Source organism: Ursus maritimus, unplaced genomic scaffold, assembly GCF_017311325.1.
Source record: "Ursus maritimus isolate PB19 unplaced genomic scaffold, ASM1731132v1 scaffold_25, whole genome shotgun sequence".
NCBI classification, from domain to species: domain Eukaryota; kingdom Metazoa; phylum Chordata; class Mammalia; order Carnivora; family Ursidae; genus Ursus; species Ursus maritimus.
This window is the reverse complement of record NW_024425008.1, coordinates 4,789,475-4,810,984: the sequence shown is the minus strand read 5'-3', so window position 1 is coordinate 4,810,984 and position 21,510 is coordinate 4,789,475. Positions and strand designations below refer to the sequence as shown.

The following is a 21,510-nucleotide window of genomic DNA, read 5'->3' as shown; positions in this document are numbered from 1 at the left end:
GAGAAACTTTTCTGGGGTCCAGTGGGTCCCCGGCCCGGCTGCGGATTCGGAGCTGGGCAGGGTCACGCCTCCTCCACTTGAGCAAAAATCATCACCCAAAACCCCACTGCGGGTGGGCGCGGGATCCCCCAGCCCTGAGTCTGAATACCAGCCGGAGAAGGGGTCTGGAGTGGCGACCGCCTCTGGCGGGAAGGGGCCGTGGGCCCGAGACCCGCGCTACCCGACCCGTGCGGTCCTTACCGTGCAGGCCGTTGGGAATACTTCGGTGGTGCGGTGGCGCCGACAGGTCGTCCAGGGACCGGCGCGTGGCTATGGCCTTGCCGTCGGGGGCCTTGTGCGGCCCGGGGGGCAGCAGCGGGGGCGGGACGTGGTGGTGGTGGTCCGGGCTGCCTCCGCTACCCGCGCTCGACGTGCTGCTGCCGTCGCCCACGTCGCGGGCACCCGCGCCCGCCGCGCCACCGGCCAGCGGCCCGCTCAGGCTAGCCTGGCTGTCGATGGAGCTGCGGGAGCCCGCGCCGCCGCCGCCGCCGCCCGCGCCGCCCCCACCCCCCGCCAGCGCCGCGCGCTCCTCGTCCAGCATCAGCACCAGCTCCTTGAGTTCCAGGTTCTCGCGCAGCAGGGCCTCCTGGCGCGCCTCGAGCTCGCGCAGTTTCTGCTGCGAGCGGGCCACCTCGTGCCACACGGCGCCGGCCGCGTGGCGCCCGAAGCGCTGCCACTCGCGCGCCAGCTTGCGCCCCTTCTGCCGGTCGTCGTCGAGGAAGCAGCAGAGCTCGCGTAGCTCCTGGTTGTCGTCCTGCAGCCGCTGGTTCACGTCCTTGAGGCCGCGGATCTCCAGCAGGTGCTGCTGCAGCCGCCGGTTCACGTCGCGCATCAGGCCGCCGTGCTCCAGCATGAGGCCCACCTTCTCGCCCTCTGCGCGCCGCAGCCGCCGCGCCAGCTCCTCCTTGCTCCAGCGCAGCAGCTCCTCGTCCGGCACCTGGCTCAGCTCCTCCGACGCCGCCGCCGCCGCCGCCGCCGCCGGGGGCTTCGCCATGGCGGGGCCGTCACCGCGGCATCGCCCGCGCCCTCGCCCGGCCGGCGCTCCCCGCGCCGGGGCGGCGCTGGGCCGGTCCGCTCACGGGCAGGGGGCGGCCGGGGGCGCGTGCGGGCCGCCCCGCGCCTCCTCGCGCGCCCTCACACAGCGTCCGCCCGGGCCGCCGGTGAACCGCGGGTCTCGGGGCTCGGCGAGCTGGGACCGCTGCTGCGTCGGCGGCAGCCGTGCCGGGCGCTCTTCGGGTTCGGGCGAAGCAGGCGGAGGCCCGCCCCCGGCCCAGCTCCCGGAGCCCCGGCCGCCCCGCCCACTCCGGGCGGGGAGGGGGCGGGGCACCTCGGCCGGCTCCGCCTTCGGGGGGAGCGAGGGGACGGGCAGAGGCGCGGCCGGCCCCCGACGTCCCCCAGCGCCGTGCGCCCGCCTGCCCGGCGCCCTGCCAGAGGCGCATTCGAGCCGCGGTCCCGCCCTCCCGCCCATCCGATTGGGCCTACCCGGGGGTGTGTGGGAGGGGCGGGGCGCACGCGGGGGAAGCCGAGGAGATGGTACAGTCCAGCCACCCGGCTTCCGACCCCCCTCCCGGCGGTTCAAGTTTCTGCGCCCGGAGGACGCGGCCTTGGCCAATCCCTGGGCTACAGGGCGCTTTTAAAATGCAGGTACGGCTGCGGGGAGGGGGACGGTGGGAAAGGTAGGGCAGGGCTTTCCTTAAAGGAGACGCGCGGAAATGGACGCCGAGCCCCCTCCCAGGCCTGCGTCCCCCGCCCACACTCCCCCCGCCCCAAATAAGCAAATACCCGGGAGCCGGAGGACAGCTCCGCTTCTCCCTCCCGGGGGCACCAGAGTCCGGCGTAGTCTGAGATACGACGAACAATGGGACTCTGACTCGGGGGTCGCTCTCCCCGGAGGCAGGGCGGCTCTTTGTCCCCTTCCTTGCCCCCATCTCCACTCCCGTCCCCTGCCAGAGCATGCGGAGGGGCTGCGTTTCCACCCCAGCCCAGGGCTGTGGCTCCTGCGTCTGCGCCCCGGAAGGCCAGGGCCTCTCCAGCCGTGTCTCCGAGCATGGTCTGTACCCTTTCCCCTGCCCCAAGGGGGCGAGGGTACGGGGAACTTGTCCCCCGCTCGGAGCTGTGCTCAGAGCACTGCTCCCCCGCCCACCCGACCGCTAGTTCCTGGGCGTCGAGGGAGTGTCAGAGCTTCCTGAGGTGGAGACCACAGGAGGGGATGGAGGAAGATCTCCCACTGGGGCCTTAACGCCAGGGTCGGGGGTCGCCGAGCCGGCCACAGAACCCCCTCCCCACCAGCAGCTTCGCCGGGCACCCGGGGTGTTCCCCCAGCCTGTGAGTCTGTCTCGTTACCCTCGCGTCCCCGAAGCGTGTTTATGCCTGCTGCTAGCTGGTCCGAGGGGGGCGTCCCTCCCCTGAGACCCGCAATAAGATAAAACCCGCGCACTCGACTGTGAGCCGCCACGGCCTGGAGCGCGCGCCCGCGTGGCAGCTGATGTCCCCATTTCCAGTTGCTCAGCCATGCGTTGGACAGTTGGCGCACCCAGCACCTTCTCTACACCAGTCCTGTTTCAGACCCCCGGGGATTCCGCAGGGCAGGACAGCAGAGGTCACTGCCCTGGGGCGAGGGGAGGGGGGGAAATTGCAGTCTGTGGGGAGGAGGAGAGAGCGGATGATAAACACTAGATAACCACCAGGCTGTGCAGGGGATTTAGACAAGCTGCTGTCACAGAAAGTGATCATCAGTTACTTTAGATCCCGTGGTCAAGGAGGACCTCTGAGAAGGTGCATCTAAGCTGAGACCTGAGCAGAAAGAACAAAGATGAGGGGGGAAGGGCACTCCAGGTGGAGGGAACAGTTAGTGCCAAGGCCCTAGGGCTGGCCTGTTAGCGGCCTATTCCAAGAAGGCCAGTGGGGCTGGGAATGGGCCAGGGAAGGGGTGAGAGATGAGGTCAGAGGGGCCGGATCCTGCATGATTCTAAGGCAGCTGGGAGAGCAGTAGGGGGTTAGCACCAAGCAACCTGACCTGATTTGCCTTTTAAGAGGCTCACTCCAGCCCACAAGTGAAGGGATGGGGGAGGTGCATAGAGAGGTCCAGATTCAGCACCTCATTCCCCACCCATCTGCCCCTCTCTCCAGGTAGACTTCAGGAGGGGGTGGTAGGGAGAGGATGGGTGGGAGGAGCAGAGCTGTGAGGGTGAAGCCACAGAGGAGGTCAGGGTTCCCAGGACTTGGCCCAGGCGAGCCACTATTCTTCCTGGGCCCAGCCCAGGAAGAATCCGGGTTTGGAGAGGGTTTCAGCTCACACCTGGGAGGCTGCAAGCCTGTCTTACCCCAGGACGCCAGATCAGACAGCTCCCTGAAGGCTGTGCACAGAGCTGCTTCCGGGAGAGGTAAGAAGAGGATGCGTGGACTCACTAGGGAAGTGGTGGAGGTGGGTAACGCTGCACTCATGGGAACGCCCTGCTCATTTGTGCGTGGCCCCAGGTGGTCGCCATGGCCTGCACCTCAGTCCCGTACCTCTCCAGGGATCACAGCCTCCGCTGAATGTTCCAAGAGAAGAACGAAGCCTGCATCTAGATGGGGTTTGCTTGCAGCAACTACAGACAGTAGGGCCAGTGGTCCCCCAGCCAGGACCCACGTCCCCCCTAGGTGCAGCAAAGAGCACTAGAGATGACGCTACCAGGTGGCCTGAGGGAGACTCTGCTCCGGGCTTCCTGGCTGCCCGGAGAACAGGCTTGGGCGGAACAAAATAGGATGGCAGGAGGTTGAGAGGGCCAGGCTAAGACAGGGTCCTGAAGCAAGAGAGACCGGCCAAGTCAGAGCCCCCTCCCTAAGGGCTGATGTCCCTCAGGGTCCAGCAAAAGGTGCCAAGCTCCCTAGAACATTCACAGTCCCGCAGACCTTGTACCCCAAGCCATGAGCTCAGCAACGTCATGTGTCTTCGGTTTCTAGCTTCCCGGTCATAACAGGCTCAGCTTTGTCATGGAAACAGTAAAACCAAATCATGGCGCTCTAGCAGAGTCAATCTCTGGATGCCCAGTAAAAGTAGTTGGGGGTCTTTTAAATAATAAAGATACACCCCCGACTCTCTAATTTTTTTTGCCTTCAGACCTTCCCAGCGCGTGTCCATTTAAAAGCACGCAAATGTTTTTGAGAGCTGGCTGGAGTGAGAGCCAGAATGCGGACATATAATAGACAAACTGTTTCAAAACACAGGGTCTGTGACCCTGGGAACTGATAATAAGACCACACTGGTGGTGAGCAGCCTGTCTCCCCGCTGGGAAGGGAGCACAGAGCCCAGAGCAGACACCATTTGATGTTTGCAGGGTGGATGCACAACCCTTTGGCACATGACCAATTGACTCTGAGGCCCTCATTTTGAAGATGAGGCAACTGAGCCCCAGAAGGGAAATGACTTGCCCAAGGTCACTTTCGTTTGTTGGTTTACTGAGCACACAAACATAACTAGGTAAGCACGTATACATAAGAGCACATATACATGGAATCATACGCACGGCATATATATAAAATGCGTGTAGATGCATTGTGGTGAGTACCCCAAAGAGAGGAGTAGAACATATCATCGAGGGAACGGCCTGAAGCACTGGGCTGGGCTTCCTGGGGGAGGTGACATCTGAGTTGAATCTTTTTTGTTTTTAAGTCATCTCTACTCCCAACGTGGGACTGGAACTCACAACCCCGAGACAAAGAGTCAAATGTTCCACTGACTGAGCCAGCCGGGCGCCCCCTGAGTTGAATCTTGAAGAGTGAGTAGGAGTTTGTCAGATTTTGGACGGGGGAGGAGAGCATTGGGATAGTTGAAATGGAGGGAACCACACAAGCTAAAACCCCAAAGGTAGGTGACAGTGAGCTGGGTGGGGGTGTCAGAGGGAGGGAGGTGATGGAGCGGGGGTGCCGAGGGCTCTGTGAGCTGCAGGGAGAAGCGTGTGTGACCTCTCCCTGGGGCGGGTAGTTAACAGCAGTAATCACCACCGCCACCCCCACCACTCTACCCAGCACCCAGTATGAGCAGGGGACCCTAGGCTGGTCCTCACATGATGACCATAACAACCTGGTAAGACGGTCATTAGTCCTCTTAGAAGTCTATGCCGATTCTCTTGGCTTGCTTGTTTTTCTCCACGAAGCTCGGATGACCATGTGAACTTATGGGCGATGTTCAGAGGCGTGTGGACACACAAGGACTCAGGCACAGACGGAAGGGGGAAGGTTGCCCGCTGGCTGGATGTTTCTACAGGCCAGCAGAGCGATGGTGGCTCACCGGGCCTGGGGTCGGACTTTTTTCTGCGCTCCCCACCCTGGGGGACCCTGAAACAGGGAAGTCACCACGTAGGGCTGAAAGGCCTCCTTGCCTAAGAAATCAGGGCCCGTGGAAAAGTGACTATAATTTTTTTTATTAAAAGATTATTTATGTATTTATTTGAGAGAGAGCAAGAGAGAGCATGGGGAGGGGAGGGGCAGCGGGAGAGGGAGAAGCAGACTTCTGGCTGAGCTGGGAACCTGATGCAAGGCGGGGCTCCATCCCAGGACCCTGAGATCATGACCTGAGCTGAAGGCAGATGCTTCACCAAGGCACCCAGGTGCCCCACGACCATAATTATTATTAATAAAGTGACTGCACACTTTCCATGTAATGGCATTGCTAGGGCTTTACATGGCTCTGCACAGCTTATCTGATTGAGTCCTAACTGCAGCCCTGTTAGGTGGGAGCCCTTGATGCCCCTTTTACAAAAGGGGAAACTGAGGCTCGCATAGGTTAAGTCACTTGTCCAAGGTCACACAGCTGGCAAGCGAATGAGCTGGGATTTGAACCTAGGACCATCTGAGTCCAAGAGCTCCCCTGACCCCACACACCACTGCCTCTTCTCAAAGAGGAGAGCAGACCAGACCAGGTACTTTGGGCATCCCTTTCACTGTGGCTCTGGTCCTGCCATGCCGGGGGCCTTCGCCATGCCAGGCCCATGGCCCTCCACGCTGCTTCCTCCTGCTGCAGGCCTTCCGCGTTGTAACCAAGTTACAGAGACTCCACAAGCCTCTGGATGGCGGCCAGGTCAGAGCTTCCCAGCTATTCCTGCTGACAGATCACTGCAGGGTGTGAGCGCCATGTCCTGGCTCCTGCATTGCTGATTGGCTGGGTGACCTCAGGCCACTCCTTTACGTAACCTCTCTGAGCCACGGTTTTCTCATCTAAGGCTTTCCCCACAGGGCCAGTGTCAAGCACCTAGCAGAGCTCCTGCAAAGCCTTGGAAAGGTGAGCTATGCCCGCCACCCCCACACGTTATTCCCATCCTCTGGGCCAGCACAGTCTTCTGATAAGGACATTTGCACCCATCTTCCAGAGGCAACACCGAGGTACAATAAAACAAGGGCTGTCCAGGAACCTAGGGCTTGCCCCTGGCAAACTGGGCTACAAAGGATGCCGGGAATGGCCCTGGGCTGCCACCAGCTTCCTTTGAGGAAGCTCAAGAACATAAGAATTTAGGGGCGCCTGGGTAGCGCAGTCGTTAAAGCGTCTGCCTTCGGCTCAGGGCGTGATCCCGGCGTACCAGGATCGAGTCCCACATCAGGCTCTTCCGCTATGAGCCTGCTTCTTCCTCTCCCACTCCCCCTGCTGTGTTCCCTCTCTCGCTGGCTGTCTCTCTGTCACATAAATAAATAAAATCTTTAAAAAAAAAAAAAAGAAAAAAGAACATAAGAATTTAGTGACCGAGGGGCGCCTGGGTGGCGCAGTCGTTAAGCGTCTGCCTTTGGCTCAGGGCGTGATCCCCGTGTTCTGGGATCGAGCCCCACATCAGGCTCCTCCACTAAGAGCCTGCTTCTTCCTCTCCCACTCCCCCTGCTTGTGTTCCCTTTCTCACTGGCTGTCTCTGTCAAATAAATAAATAAATAAAATCTTAAAAAAAAAAAGAATTTAGTGATCGAGTGTCTCAGCTCCCACATTTATAGGTGAGGAAACTGCACAGAAGCTGGGGCCACCAGTCGGAGAGTGCTTGGATATTGGGTCCTGGAGGGCCGCGGTGGCAGGTCTGGGGGAAGTGGGTTCATTCACTCACATCCGACCAGTGTGCCAACAGGGAACAGGAAACCAGCAGTGCCCAGGACCACTGCCTAGACGTGCTGATGTCTCAGTGGGATGGACGGAGCTGAAGCCCAGGGGCCTCATGTGCAGGCAAAAGCCTGGAGCCCAACCCAGGGGAGGGCCCGGGGAGGCACAGAAGGCCTAGAGCAGAGACCTGGCCAGACTTTTGTTTGCTAGAGAGCGCGTGACCGGTGTGTAGGCACAGATCAGAGAGGGTCAGCTGAGGCTTGGAGGCTGCAAGACCAGGCCAGCCAGAGACAGGGCAGGTCGATCCCCTTTGGTTCCTAGGGTGGAAGGCCCCGTTAGGGACCAACTGGGAAGTGGCTGCATCTGTACCGCTCCCTGCCCAGCTAGAGCCACCAAAATTCTCTCCTCCCCCTTCAGCTGCTGACAGCCCCTCACACCACTGCCCTGAGGAGCAAGGCAGGAAGGAGGCTCAACCACAAGGGAAACTGAGTCAGGGGAGCTCTTTGCAGGACTACCTCTCACCTTAACACACTTAAAAACACTATTCTTGGGGCACCTGGGTGGCTCAGTCAGCAGTCAGTTAAGCGGCTGCCTTGGGCTCAGGTCATGATCCCGGGGTCCTAGGGTAGAGCCCCGTGTCAGGCTCCTTGCTCAGCAGGAACGTCTGCTTCTCCCTCTGCCTCTGCACCCCCACTCATGCTCTCTCTCTTACTCTCTCTCTCTGTCTCAAATAAATAAAATATTTTAAAAACCCACATGACCACATTATTCTTATTAGGAACTATTTTAGGGGCACCTCACTGGCTCAGTCTGTGCGACTCTTGATCTCGGGGTTGTGAGGTTGAGCCCCATGTTGGGTGTAGAGATTACTTAAAAATAAAATCTTTTATTTTTAAGATTTTATTTATTTATTTGACAGAGAGACAGCCAGCGAGAGAGGGAACACAGGCAGGGGGAGTGGGAGAGGAAGAAGCAGGCTCCCAGCGGAGGAGCCTGATGCGGGGCTCGATCCCAGAACGCCGGGATCACGCCCTGAGCCGAAGGCAGACGCTTAATGACTGAGCCACCCAGGCGCCCCTAAAAATAAAATCTTAAAAAAAATAAATGAGAATTTTTATAAATAAAATCTTAAAAATAAAGTTTTAAAAAAAGGAACTGTTTTATATTACAACAAATGGACACAGCAGGAATCTGGCAGCCACTGCCCATCATAGGAAGTCACTGCCACTTTTGAAAGCCCCTGGGGCCCCTCCTGGTCACATGCCCCAGCCCACCTGACCCACGATTCTGAATGTTGTCTTAATTATACCATCAGCATACTATATTTCCCCTTGTAGCAGACTGCTTGATGATCAGGCTTTTGAACCTTATTTAAACCATATTGTGCGAGACACCTGGGTGGCTCAGTCGGTTAAGCATCTGCCTTCGGCTCAGGTCTTGATCCCGGGGTCCTGAGATCGAGCCCCACATCCGGCTCCTTGTTCAGAGGGGAGTCTGCTTCTCCCTCTGCCTGCTGCTCCCCCCTACTTGTGTTCTCTCTCTCTGACAAATAAATACAATCTTAAAAAAAATTAAAATTAAAAAAAATAAACCGTATTGTGCTTCCTGGTTCTTTGGCAACATTCTTCTCCCTCATTATTTCCCTGACACACGGAAGCTGTAGTTGGCTCACTCGCTTGGCTGTGTAGCAAGGTTGACATATTGGACTTTATGTCTTTGGCGTGGGGGCAGAGAAGGGCTGTCTCGTGCACCCTAGAATGTGTACCAGCATCCCTGGCCTCTATCCATTGGATGGAAGTAGCACCCCCACCCCTAGTTGCGAGAGCTGAAATTATCTCCAGACCTTGCCAAATGGCTCCTGGGGACACGATCACCCCCAGTTGAGAATCTCTTCTAATACCCATTGCATGCATATGTCACTTTTCCTTCTCTTAAAGGACGTTTGTTTCTTGTGTTTTGCGATCACCAGCAATGCCGCCAGAGACGTTCTGGTGCGGTCCTGATGTACGAGTTTGAACTGGGTTTGGGTCTAGCCCAAGACACAGAGGGGCTGGGTCATACAGTACACGGCTTCAGTTGGACCGGATGAAGCCAGACTGCTTCCCGAAGAGGCGGTGCCACTCATAGTCCAGCCAGCAGCGTGTAGGATGCTGTCACTCTGGTGCTCGAAACTTGGAAACTTCGGTCTCTTTCCACACCCGCTCTGCCTCCCTCAGGCTGTCAGAGCACAAGAGAAGCCCAGGCCAAACTGCATACTCTAGGTGCCCACTATATTAGGACAAAACAAAACCAAACAAGAAGAAAGAGTGTAGCAGGTTTAAACACGGGTAACTTATTTGAAATGTTTATGTTTATCAAATCGCTGCTCTCACCCGTGCTGCGCAGGTTTCAATGCAACGCTGCGGGATAGTCAGAGGCTTTGCAGCCGGTGATGAGTCCCCGGTCCCAGACACTGGGTCTCTGAGCCCGGCTGTGTCTCCCAGTGACCATCACCATCGCTCTGGGAAGGGCGAAGCCCAGGCCGGCAGCCTCACCTGTGACGGGTGGTGTCTGTCTGCCTCCCCCACGGTACGCTCCTTGAGGACAAACCCGGCTCTTGTCTGAGACCCTCAGGCCATGGCCCCAGTGGTGTTGCCTGGGTGTCTGCAGGAGCGCCATCTGTGTCAGAGACACACCTGCCCAGCCCCCTCATCCTCGCAAGTGCCCCTGGGCATGGGGTGCTGCTTTCACCCCGGGTCTACAAGAAGCCGTGCTCCGGGCTGCAAAGATCAGGGACCGGTCTCTTCCGGTGCCTAAATATGTCATGTGCTGAGTGTGGAATAAAAGTCAGCAAAGACCTTAATTGTTAATGTGCTTCTGCCGCTGCAGGCCCGGCCTCCCAGCCCCTTCCAGCTTGCTCCCCCGCAACCCCTGTCTGATACAATCCCAGCAATAACAGTAATTCCCCCACCCCCACCTCCAGTTGAGCCCACCGTGGGCAGAGAGAAGATGGGACATGAGTCACTCTAACAGCTATGCCATCGGGCCACCACTGTGATCACCGCTCTTCTCAGGACCCTCTCAGCACAGAGCCTGGGGACTCAGGGAGTGTTTGTCGAACGAGTGAATGATGACGGGGAAAGTTGGGTTCAGTAGAAAAGCCCGGACTCAGAGTCCGGTCTCTGGTCTGATACTGGCTGGCAGGGGGCCGTGGGCAAGTCACACCCCTCTCTACACCTCTGGATCTCACCTGGAGATGGAATCATCTCAAATGCACAGGAAAAGGCCGGCTGGAACCCTAAGCCACACAGTGGGGCAGATGGGACACTGCTTTGCTGGGGAAATTGCTGATAAGCCTGAGAATACCCCCGGGTCCACATGGAATGATCATCTTGAGACTCTGAAAATCTAACAGAAGACCCGCCCCCTTTCTCAAGAGGAGCCTCGGCCTGGCAAAGACCCAGCACCAGGACACAGCTTTGCAACGAGGAACTGCCATCTTACCATCCTGCCCGTCCAGAGCCCCTGCAAACAAGTCAGGGTCCTAACGAGGCAGCTGGTCAGGCTCTATCCACAAGGCCAGTGGGTCAGCCCCGTGGTCTTGGTCCTGGGTACCTGTTAATCACACAAAAGCTGGCGAAATGCAGCTGCTGAGACCCCACCTCGCACCAACTCCATCAGAATATCTGGAGAAGGTAAGCCGGGGGGGCAGGGCTGTGAAGCACCGGGTTAGATCAAGGTGTTGTTCCCTGGCATCAGGCTGCAGCAGAAGGAGACATCCCCATTTCTTGGGAGGCGCACACCCCTCCCCAAGTGTCTGGATTTAGAGATAGTTCTCTAAGATTATCCACATTCCCCCCATAATCCTCCAATGTGCTGCCTAGGGTAGGGAAGGGGGCTAGGGATTCTGGAGTCTCCGTAGTGTTCACTTAACACCCCTACTTTGTGACCCATATGTAATGGGAGAGAATGGAGGGAAGGAGAGTATTAAAGATATAATACCAAACAATTATCTGGGACTGCTGGACACAAAAGACCAGCATAGAATGGGGGAGGGGGGAGACCATACTGGGCAATTCTTGTAAAATTTCAGAACACCAAGATTGAGGAGATCCTAAAAGCATCCAGAAAGAGAGACAGCGAGCGGAGACCACATACAAAAGATCATGAATCATAATAACATTGACATTCTCAAGGCAACTCCAGGAGCTAGAAGACCATGGAGCAATGCCTTCAGTGTCCAGAAGGACCTAAGCCATCAAGTGTGGGGGTAGGGTAAGACATTTTCAGATTAAAAAAGAAAAGAAAAGGGGTGCCTGGGTGGCTCAGTCAGTTAGGCAGCTGCCTTCAGCTCAGGTCATGATCCCGGGGTCCTGGCATCAAGCCCCGTGTCAGGCTCCAGGCTCAGCATGGTGTCTGCGTCTCCCTCTCCCTCTGCTCTTGCTCTCTCTTTCTCTCTCTTGCTTGCTCAATCTCTCTCAAATAAATAATATCTTTAAAAAAAAAAAAAAGAAGGGGCACCTGGGTGGCTCAGTTGTTAAGCGTCTGCCTTTGGCTCGGGGCGTGACCCTGGTGTCCTGGGATCGAGCCCTGCATCGGGCTTCCTGCTCTGCTGGGAGCCTGCTTCTTCCTCTCCCACTCCCTCTGCTTGTGTTCCCTCTCTCACTGGCTGTCTCTCTCTCTCTCTCTCTCTCTCTCTCTCTGTCAAATAAATAAATAAAATCTTTAAAAAAAAAAAAAAGAAAAGACAAAATTTCCCAGACATCCTTTCTCTAAAATTAGTAATGAAACCAAGAAATAAGACTCAAAGACATGAAATGCAAGAAACAGGGAATCCCAAAGCCATGGTGCAGGAGAAGCTGGAGGGTGAGGGCATGGGAGCCAGGAGCAATCAGTGCAGAGTGGGACAGGGTGAAAGGACTCCAAAGAGCTAGCCAAGCAAGGGAGCATGACTCATGGGTCCCTCCCCCACCAGGGGGGCTTGGCTGTCTTACAAGGAATATTACAGCTCTGCCAGCATTTGGTGGTTGTATTAGTGATAAGCGCAAAAGTAAACCAAGCAAGTAAAACAAGGAGGCAATTATTAATCCCCAGGGAAACCCGAAAGTCCTACAAGGAAGGAAATGCAGTCATAGGAAATATGGTGGCTCCATTGGCCATAATGTTTATATACGTAGTATATTACATAGACAATATTGATTGACCAAAAATTGTGATATAGCTGTCCTGGGAGGACACGGGAGGGGACGGCAAGTGCCTACATTGACTAAACCCTCCTGGTCCCTAAGAGAAAGGCAGTGCTAACACCTATACTGGAGAGCCAGTGAAGAGCAGTGTGTGTTATTTGCAAATATGCAGATTAAGTCACAGAAGAATCTAGTTGCCTCTGGAAAGCACAAATCAGGGGTGGAGACAGGAGGCAGGGGACTAGGTTATTTCGGTTTTTTCCTTTAAAGCCTTATAATTTTATTTGATTTTTGAAACTCTGCGCGTATGTTTTTGAATTAATAAAATATTTAAAAAGCCCGGCATTGGACTTCTCATTAGAAACTCTGAAAGCTAGAAGGCCCCAGAGCAAATCAGTTGCCTTAAAAGTCTGAGGGAAAAGGATTTCCTGCCTGGATTCTATGTCCACGGAGAGAATCAGTCAAGTATGAGACTGGAATACAAACTTTTTCAGAAATGCAAGGTCGCCAAAAAAAAAAAAAAAAAAATTAACCGCTGTGTACCTTCCAGGAAGCTTTTGGAGCACATGCCCTCGTAGGTCCTGAGAACAGACCCTGGAACGGGACAGCTTCCCCAGGAGGCGGGGGGCCTTTCCAGGGCTGGCTGGGCTCTGGCCCCCAGCTCTCAGAGGCCCAAAGCAGAGAAAGGAGCCCTCGGCCTGGACGGGCCCCTGGTGACGACTAGATAAGATATCCACATGCCTGAGCGTTTGACACCACTGTCTCTAGGAGCAGGGTGAATCAGCTGGAAAAATTAAGAAGACACATTTAAATACCTTGCAAGATTTTTTTTTTTTAATGATTTAACTCCAGGGCACACACAAACAAAACTGCAAGAAAAGGAGCTGTCATTGACCACTTGGTGACTTTCCTGGGTACATTTACATAATCCTAATAAAACCCTTGACTGGTGGTTAAGGAAGAAGTGGATAGAGCCCCCCAGGGGATGCGAGGGAGGGGAGGACGATGGAATGGCTGAAGAGAGCTAAGCCTCATTTGTCCTGACCAGAAGGCGACAGAAAGGTCTAGAGTTGAAAAATCAAGAAGCAGGAACGGAAACGTCTTACAGAGAAATATGGAGGCCAAAACCAGAGGGAACAAGTGAGCAGGGAAACTGTTGTTCCCAGAGAAAGAAGGGAGAGGAAGGGGGGGCCCTGGGTGGCTCAGTTGGTTAATCTCCTTTGCACTCTTGGTTTCAGCTCAGGCCTTGATCTCAGGGTTGTGGGATCGAGCCCCCAGGGGTCGGGCTCTGTGCTGGGGGTGGAGCCCTCAGGATTCTCGCTCTCTCTCCTTCCACTCCTTCCCCTGCTCATGCACGCGCGCTCTCTCTCTCTCAAATAAATCAATAAGTCATAAAAAAAGGTAACTTAAAAAAAAAGGGGGGGAGGAAGGGCTAGAGAGACGTTTCATTTCCTTCTGAATTTTTGGTGTTAGTCCATTTATTTTTTAACCTAAGTGGTGCATTATTTTGTTTACGATATAAATATAATTTCTCTAAATAATCATAAAAACGTACCTCCGGGCAGTGGCATGTGAACCAAGGGAGGGGAGCGGCAGACTCTGATGGGAGCCCCCAGACCTGACCCTCCTCAGCGACCCCGAGCCACAGGGCTTGGAGGGCCCTGCCCAGTTCACGTGAACCAGGGTCTGTGCAGTTCACGAAGCACCCTCCGGGCCGTTTCCTCCTTCTGCCCTCCCAGCAAGCCTGCTAGGCAGGCCGGAGTCTCAATGCCCATTTGATCCACAGAAGCTGAAGTTCAGGTGTGTATGTGGGGGTCTATAGTGGGTCCCTCCCACGGCAGGTGCACCCTCCTATGAGGGCGGGTGGAGAACCTGCCCAAGGGCCAGGGAGAGGCAGCACAGGAGGAATTTCAGAGACGGAGCCACCCCTCCTGGTCTAGGGGCTCTCAGCCAGGGGGAGCGTGGTGGAGACCCCTGCAGAAACACTCCCTCAGCTCCGGGGCATTGGATGGACTCAAAGCAGCCTGTGTGGCCCGGATGGAGCGTGCAGATGTAAATCCCTTGGCAGACATAGGACAGGGAGAGAGGGAGACTGGGCCCAGGAAAGGAAGGCGGGAGGGGGTGGGTGAGAGGGAGACACAGGCTGTGGAAGTGGTGACAGAAGCTCACAGAGCCCCGTCCCACTGGGGCCATTGTGAACCCTGTCACCACCCCAGGGGCCGGCCGCGGAGCTAGGCCCATTTCACAGATGCAGCCACCAAGGCTGAACAAGGCTTAAACCAGTGCCATCACTGAAGCAGCGACTTTGGCCAGGAGCAGGGTTTCTCACACCTACCTGGTGGTAAGAATCACGTGGGACGCTTGTCAGCCACGTTCCTTTCCTGGAGACTCTGACCCACCCCCACCGGGTGAATTCCCGAATGGGTCTCTTTAAGGAGTGCCGGTGGGGGGGGGAGTGGGAGAGGGGTGGCGTGGGGGGGAGTGGGGAAGGGGTGGTGTGGGGGGAGTGGGGGAGGGGTGGGGGGCCTCAGGAATCACAGGGGGGCTGATCCAGGCCCTCCAAGCCCCCTGCCCCGCTCGCCCTATTTCGTAAGCGTGCGGTATTTAGCCAGCCCAGGTGGTTGGCTGCTCCCCGCTGCTGGACACGGGGGTTATTTCCGGGGCTGGACCATTATAAATAACTCCTGTGTGGGACATGTTTGTGCACAGCGTGATTTTCCTGTTGGATTGTTTCCTTGGGATAAGTTCCCAGCAGTGGGATTCCTGAGTGGAAGCATGGCCGTGTTCCCGCTCCGAAGCCCCAAACCGAACCTAGCCCGGGCCCTGGGATGAGGATCCGGCCTTTCAAAGGTTTCAAGGAGGGGCCGCCAGCGAGTCCCACCTGGCACTATCAGAGGAAAACGACACATCTGCCCCTTTCCTGGAAGAGCTCAGGGCCAGCGGAACGAAGAGGGCCCAGGTGACTCAGGGCCCATCTTTCTGGGGCCCGCCCAGGCCGCTCCACCAGCCGGGCTGGGTTCTCCCTGCGGAGGTCACGGGGAGGGAAGAAAGGGTGCCTCGCTCCCTGGGGGAGCAGGTCTGCCAGCAGCTTTGGGAGAGGCCAGCAAGGAGGTCTGGAAATCTGGGGGGCAGATTATGTTTGGTGCTTTCCGGCAACCAAGGGCTCTGGCCCCTGGCCCCTCTGACCTGCCTGACAGGAATGGCCTGCTGTTCCCAGAGGAAGAGGCTTGCCGGGGGCTGAGGGTTAAGGAGGCCCCTGCACTGACCTGGGCCTCTGGCACCATGGCCTTCCACCGCCTCCCCTTCCAGATGACCACGGCCCCAGCTGGGCAGCAGGTGCTCTGGGTCCTCCCCAAGGCAGGTGGGGACAGGGCAGGAGTGGGCCCCGGAAACACACCTTTAGATGTCGCCACTGGGGAGAGGGGTCCCCAGAGTCCCCTCCCTCCTGAGGGAGCGCAAGTGAAGGTGGGGTAGGGTGGCTGTGGGACAGTCCCGCTGGGGGCACGAGCCTCCTGGCTCCAACAGGAGGGCTGGGGGCCCAGCATTTGCAGGCTCTGGGCAATTGCCCGAACACAGAGGGTCCCTCCTCCCTACAGAAGACCGGCGAGCCAGGCCTCTGGGCAGGGCCTGAGGTGGAGGTCCCTCTTCCAGGGCCCATCTCTGGAAGACTGGCCCGTCTGCTGGGAACACCCTCTGACAGGACCAGGGGAGTCAGCCCTGTGAGGTCCGCCTCTCAGTGTCCAGGGGTCCCACAGAGCCTGGCGCTGGTGTGCTTCCCCCACAAGATCGTGAATGCTTTGAAGACAGGACCAGTGTCTGCTGTGTTTTAGACTCAGGGTAGTGAGTTCTCTGTCCCTGGAGGTAAAACGGCTAAGGCAGCATGGACATGTCTCAGAGGCAGAGAGGGAGCGCTGGCTGGCGGGGCGGGGGGTTCCGTGGGCTGGGTGCCCACCCTGTGCCGCCGCTTGGCGAATACTTTTGCCTGCCTTACAGCTGAGCAAACGGGCCTGGAGATCTAAAGAGAGCTGACTCTTCATGAATCATCAACTATTTATTGAGCGCCTGCTGTGTGCCAGGCCTCCTTGCTTCCTGAGTCTCCCCTTGATCAGTCTGCCCAGCCTCTGTTCATAGTTCGTCACAGGCCAAAGTGGCTGCCCTCCGTCCACTCCCACAGGAAGGGGATTTTACAGCCTCCCCCCCCCACCCCGCCCCAGCCCAAAGCTGCTGCTCGCCTGGCCCAGGCGCTGTCTGGTTTCAGGGCAGCCCGAGTGACTTGCTGGCGGGGGCTGGGGGCTTGTGTGTGGGCTAGGCCGGCCCCAGTTGGTGGCAGCAGGGGAGCCGCACCGGCACTGCTGGGCTGGGCCCCTGCGGGTGCCAGGGCACTGGCCATCCCTCGGAAGGACTCTCCCGAGGCCAGGATACCCAGTGATACAGAGCACTGGGTGCCACTGACCACAGAATTTTTTTAAAAAGATTTTTATTTATTTGAGAAAGAGAGAGTGAGAGAACGAGCAAGAGAGCACAAGCAGGGGAAGCAGCAGAGGGAGACCCAGAAGCAGACTCCCCGCTGAGCAGGGAACCCAACATGGGGCTCAATGCCAGGACTCTGGGACCACGACCTGAGCCCAGGGGAGACGCTTTACCGAATGAGCCACCCGGATGCCCCGGGACCACAGAATTTTTATAGAGGACCTTCGGTGCACAAGGCCAGGAACCCATCTCGGCCTCGGCCACTTTTTAAAGACGACTGGGGACAGAAAGAAGTCTGGCCAAGAACTTGTCAGTCTGCACAATTGACCTTCTGCACCCAAATGCAAATTATTCTGATTTTCCCTGTTCAATTCCATTGTGTTGGTTTTAGTCCCTGTTCCATCGGCTGAGGCTCCTGGAAACGCCATGTTTTTACGAGGCGTGGCCGTGGGCACATCCACACAGCAAGCCTCCCATGGCCCCACCCAGATGCTTGACTGAAACAGGCAGGGCCGAAGGCGGAGACCATGGCCCGCCCTTAGAGACTCTCTTATCCGGCTTGTACTGATTTACAAGTATCATCTCTGGGCTGTTCTGTCCAGGGAGCTGACCTCCTCCTAACTGCCCTGCTCTCCAGCCCACATTTTCCACTCTGCCAAAAGGACAACATAAAGAGCTTGTTCCCCAGACACACCTCCACGCCTTCGCCCACAGTGTTCGTTTTGTCCCGGACATCCTGTCCCTCTTCCTCACCTGGCTGACTCCCACACCAGGACAAAGGTTTGTCGGGTTCTTCTCCATGGCCCCCTGGCAGCCTGTCAGGTGCCCGCAGGCCCCCCGGGTTCTCCGATCGTGGTACTGCTGTGCTGGGCGGGCCCCGTCTGCCTACCCGCCCTGCCCCTCTCTACACCTTGGGATCCCGGGGTCTCCTGAGTCCTCCCAGGGCCGGGCCCCTACAGAGACAGCACTGTGCTCGGGGTGGGGGGCCAGCCAGGCTTGGGCAAATGACCCTCGGTTTCTTCATTTGTCGCATGAGATCCTCGCCATGTGAAGGGTCGTGGGAAGGACCCCAGACCATGTGTATGAAGCGCTCAGCGCACCACGTCCATGTTCACTGGCCGAGTGAATGGCTGGGAGTGGCCGGAGTAGCGGAGGAGGCCGAGAGACGCGCCCATGACCTCTGGGAACCTCCAGGAGGGCGCAGTGATTCTGCCAGGGGGCTGGGAGGGCTTCGCTGTCGGGGAGAACTGTGGCTAAGCCTGAAAAGGGGCTCCCCTGTTCTACAGGCCACGGAGTTGGGGAAGAAGATCCGAGGAAGAGAGCCTTTGGGTGCTGATTCCTACAGACCCACCAGTGCTGGCTTTTATCATTTTAATGATGTGTGTGTGTGCGTGTGCGTGTGTGTGTGTGTGTTTGTGTGTGTGTGTGTGTGATTTCAGAGGGATATGAGGGTGTTGGAGCACCTTACTGCCTTCCTGAGTGTCTGATTCCCTTTCAGACTGGCTCTGAGAACTGTAATCCCTTAAGGTAGGAATGAAGAGCAGTCCTTCTCCATTAGCTCAAAACTGTGACATGAGCTCAGCCCAGGAGAATTTGGGTGATTTGGGGGAGGCGGTGCCTCTGAGATGAGCCAGCCACACTTGATGGGGGAGGAGGGCAGAGCACCCCAGCAGGCCTCCCTGGGGCGGCCGCTCTTGTGATCCAAGGAGCAGTGAGCACTTTTCCCAGCTACCGCCTGGCCAGACACGCTGCCCCAAATCCCACCAGCACTCCTGCCCCTTCTTAGGACAGGCACTTTCTACGAAAATGTAAATATTTTGTCTGGGAGAGGGAACACTTTGCTTGACTACTGAGGGCAGGAAAGGTGGAAACTGATTTATCACATGCCCACTGCAGGAGATGGGCATGCCACATCGTCGTCGGATCCACAGGGCAAGCTGGGGGGGGGGGGTACCTATACCTGCAGGTGGCGGAACGGGACGCAGAAGGGCCAGGGTGCGGCCAAGTGCTTGGCAGAGCCCGAGGTCAGGCTCTGGGCCTCCTGACAGCCAGCCGCTCCTCCACCTTCTTGGCATGCAGGCTCCCTGCCAGAGGAGGTGAGACGGTGCAGGGGTTCTGGGGGCGTCCAGCCCTGGGTTCCTGGGCAGCTGTGTGCCTGCACAAGGCTTCACCTCCTGGGTTTCTCCCCACCTCGGGATGGCGTAGCCACAGCACCTACACCGCGCCCCAGGGCTGTTGTGGGCATGGAAGGAGATACGCAGAGGCGGTGACACCGTGTCTGGGCTGGGGCTCTGAAAAGGACAGTCGGTATATTCTTATCAACTCACACACGTTCAAGAACGTACAGCCCCAGCTCCCGACCCAGGGATACCCCATGCCCCTTCTCTGACTCAGGCAGCGGCAGGAGTGAGAGCCAGCTCCTTGTCCCCCGTGTGCCCATCCTGGGATCTGTGGAGAGAAGGCGGGTGGTGGTGGGAGGTACTGGCCTATAGCGGGAGCTTGTTCAGGGGATGGGTGGCTTCTGGAAGCTACCTGCCCCCCAGCAGCCACCCATGATCACATGTGCAAGCATTCTCTGTGTCCCATCCTCTCTCTCTGGGAGCCTAATTCAGGAACTACGTAAGGGAGGCCAAGTTCAGAATCCTTACTTGAACCCTGACCTTGGCCCCTAAGGCCGGAAGCCAGGCACTGGGCTCCCGTGTGCCTCAGACACCCTAACTCTAACGTGGGCAGCCCTTCCAATTCCCATCCTCTCGAAGGAGAGGAATCTGGAGAAGTAACTAGTCCCGACCTCGTGCAAATGGCAAGGTGCCTTGAGGATGAAGTGTGTGAGCCATCAGCCCGAAGGCTGTCATCTCAGGGCCTGAAATTGCTCATCAGGGGATGACGGCAGCTGGGGAGGCTGCGGGAACCCTGAGACTGCAGGTTCCGCGGGATGCGGGGGGCTCACGCTAAAGGCACAAGGCGGGTGGTTCAGGGCCTCCCTTGCTGCGGCTACAGCGCAGGCTCTGTCCCTGACCGGCTGGCCAGGAGCCAGGCAGCCCGCAGAAACTGACGCCTCTCGGCTACTTCATCCCACTTTGCAGAGGAGGAAACTGAGGCCCAGGGAGGCCCAGTCACTAGCCCAGGATCCTGCAGCCAAAGGCGCGTCGCGTCTGCCTGACACACAGTCTGGTCTCCTGGCCACGACGCCAAACTGCCTCCGTGGTTACTGCCATCATCGCAATAGAATGTTAATAACACTCATAATTAGTATTATTATTGAGGGCAGTGCCCCAGGCAGGCAAATCTGGGTGACGGCATCACTGGGGCTGAGTGCGTGGCCAGGGCCCAGAATTGGGCAGCGTCCTGTCCCAGCCGGCCCCAGGACACTGCTGAAGATGAGAGGCCCTGTTCTGCAGCCAGGATCACGGCATGGGGTTCCTCCCACGCTCCATCAGATCCTGGACTCAGGCAGCCTCTCCTGCCCATCGGCCCCTGGATGCATCTGGTGACGGACCAGGAGGGGATTCGCCAGCGGGAAGACTGAAAATTCAAGCAGAGGCAGTCACTGTCGTTATGAAGCACAGCTCCCGGGGCACCTGGGTGGCTCAGTCGGTTGAGCGTCTGCCTTCGGCTCAGGTCATGGTCCCAGGGTCTGGGGATCGAACCCCCTCATTGGGCTCCCTACTCAGCGGGGAGCCTGCTTCTCCCTCTGTCCCCCCCAGCTCATGCGCTCTCTCTCTCTCACTTGCTCTTTAATAAATAAATAAAATCTTTAAAAAATATATATCTATAAAGCACAGCTCCCTGCCTCCGCAGAGGCTAAGCACCCCTGCTCCAAAAGGCAGTGCGTCCTGCCGGGAAAACCATGGACCAGGGCCCGGCTGGCCTGGCCTCAAATCCTGGGGCTTCTGCTTGCTCCTATGTGACCCTGGACAAGTGATTCACTTCACTCCCTCTCACCACCTGTGCAATGGTGCACACACCCCAGGGCCACCGGGAGGACTGAGTGAGCTCCAGCTGCGCCTGCCCCACCCTGGCTGGTACCCAGCAAGTGCATCTGGACCCCCCCAGGTGGGTACCGACGAGGCAGCTGGAGGAGGGAAAGGGGGCTGGAGGGAAGGGGGGCTCCTGGGATGTGATTGCAGATCAACTTCGTGGCTGAGTTTGACTCTGGAATAGCTGGCTTCAAGTGTGTTGAATGTGTGCCTGATGCGGCTGGGACAGTCCCGGGGCTCCAGCAGGTGTTGGCTCCGAAGAGGGGAAGCCAGGGGGCTTGCGTGGGGATCCAGGTCCAGGCTTTTGCAATCCCCCCAGGCCATAGGAGAGCCCGCGAAACAGGTTCCCAGCTTGATCCCGTTCTTGTCTATCCTGCCAGCTGGGACTAAGGGAAAGATGCAAACAGCCACGGCCCAGTCCTGGCCTCTGGGACGCGGCCTGCCCAGTGCCTCGGCTCTGGGCTTGGAGGCTGAGGCTGCAGCCTCAAGACAGGGGCATCTAGTGCCTGTGGCAGCCCGGAGCCCCTAACAGCCTGCAGGCCTGGCCTGCCACAGAGGGACGGCTGTGCAGACATGGGGCTGGGAGGGGCAGGGGTGCCCCGGAGAGAGGCGCCAGCATGCGAGGGTGCAGGGGAGGTAGACTTGGGGGAGCCTTCGGAAATAGGCAAACGGACATGGCCATGAGGTCCCCCAGGGAGTGTTGCTACGGCTGGGGCCTGGTGTCCACGTGTCGAGGAGGGACTGGGACAGGGCGGAGTGGCTCTGGCTGTGTGTAAGACCGCCTCTTCCTCTGTGTCTC

At 57.6% G+C, this 21,510-nt stretch overlaps 1 protein-coding gene across 1 annotated transcript in view; it reads right to left on the bottom strand.

Moving 5' to 3' along the window:
- CCDC85C (coiled-coil domain containing 85C) overlaps positions 1-1,033 on the bottom strand; it is a 73,972-nt gene extending 72,939 nt beyond the window's left edge. The window contains exon 1 of the mRNA XM_040641444.1: positions 241-1,033. Within this exon, the coding sequence (XP_040497378.1) occupies positions 241-1,033 (793 nt within the window). The remainder of the gene's footprint in view (positions 1-240) is intronic.
- Positions 1,034-21,510: the final 20,477 nt, after the last annotated feature.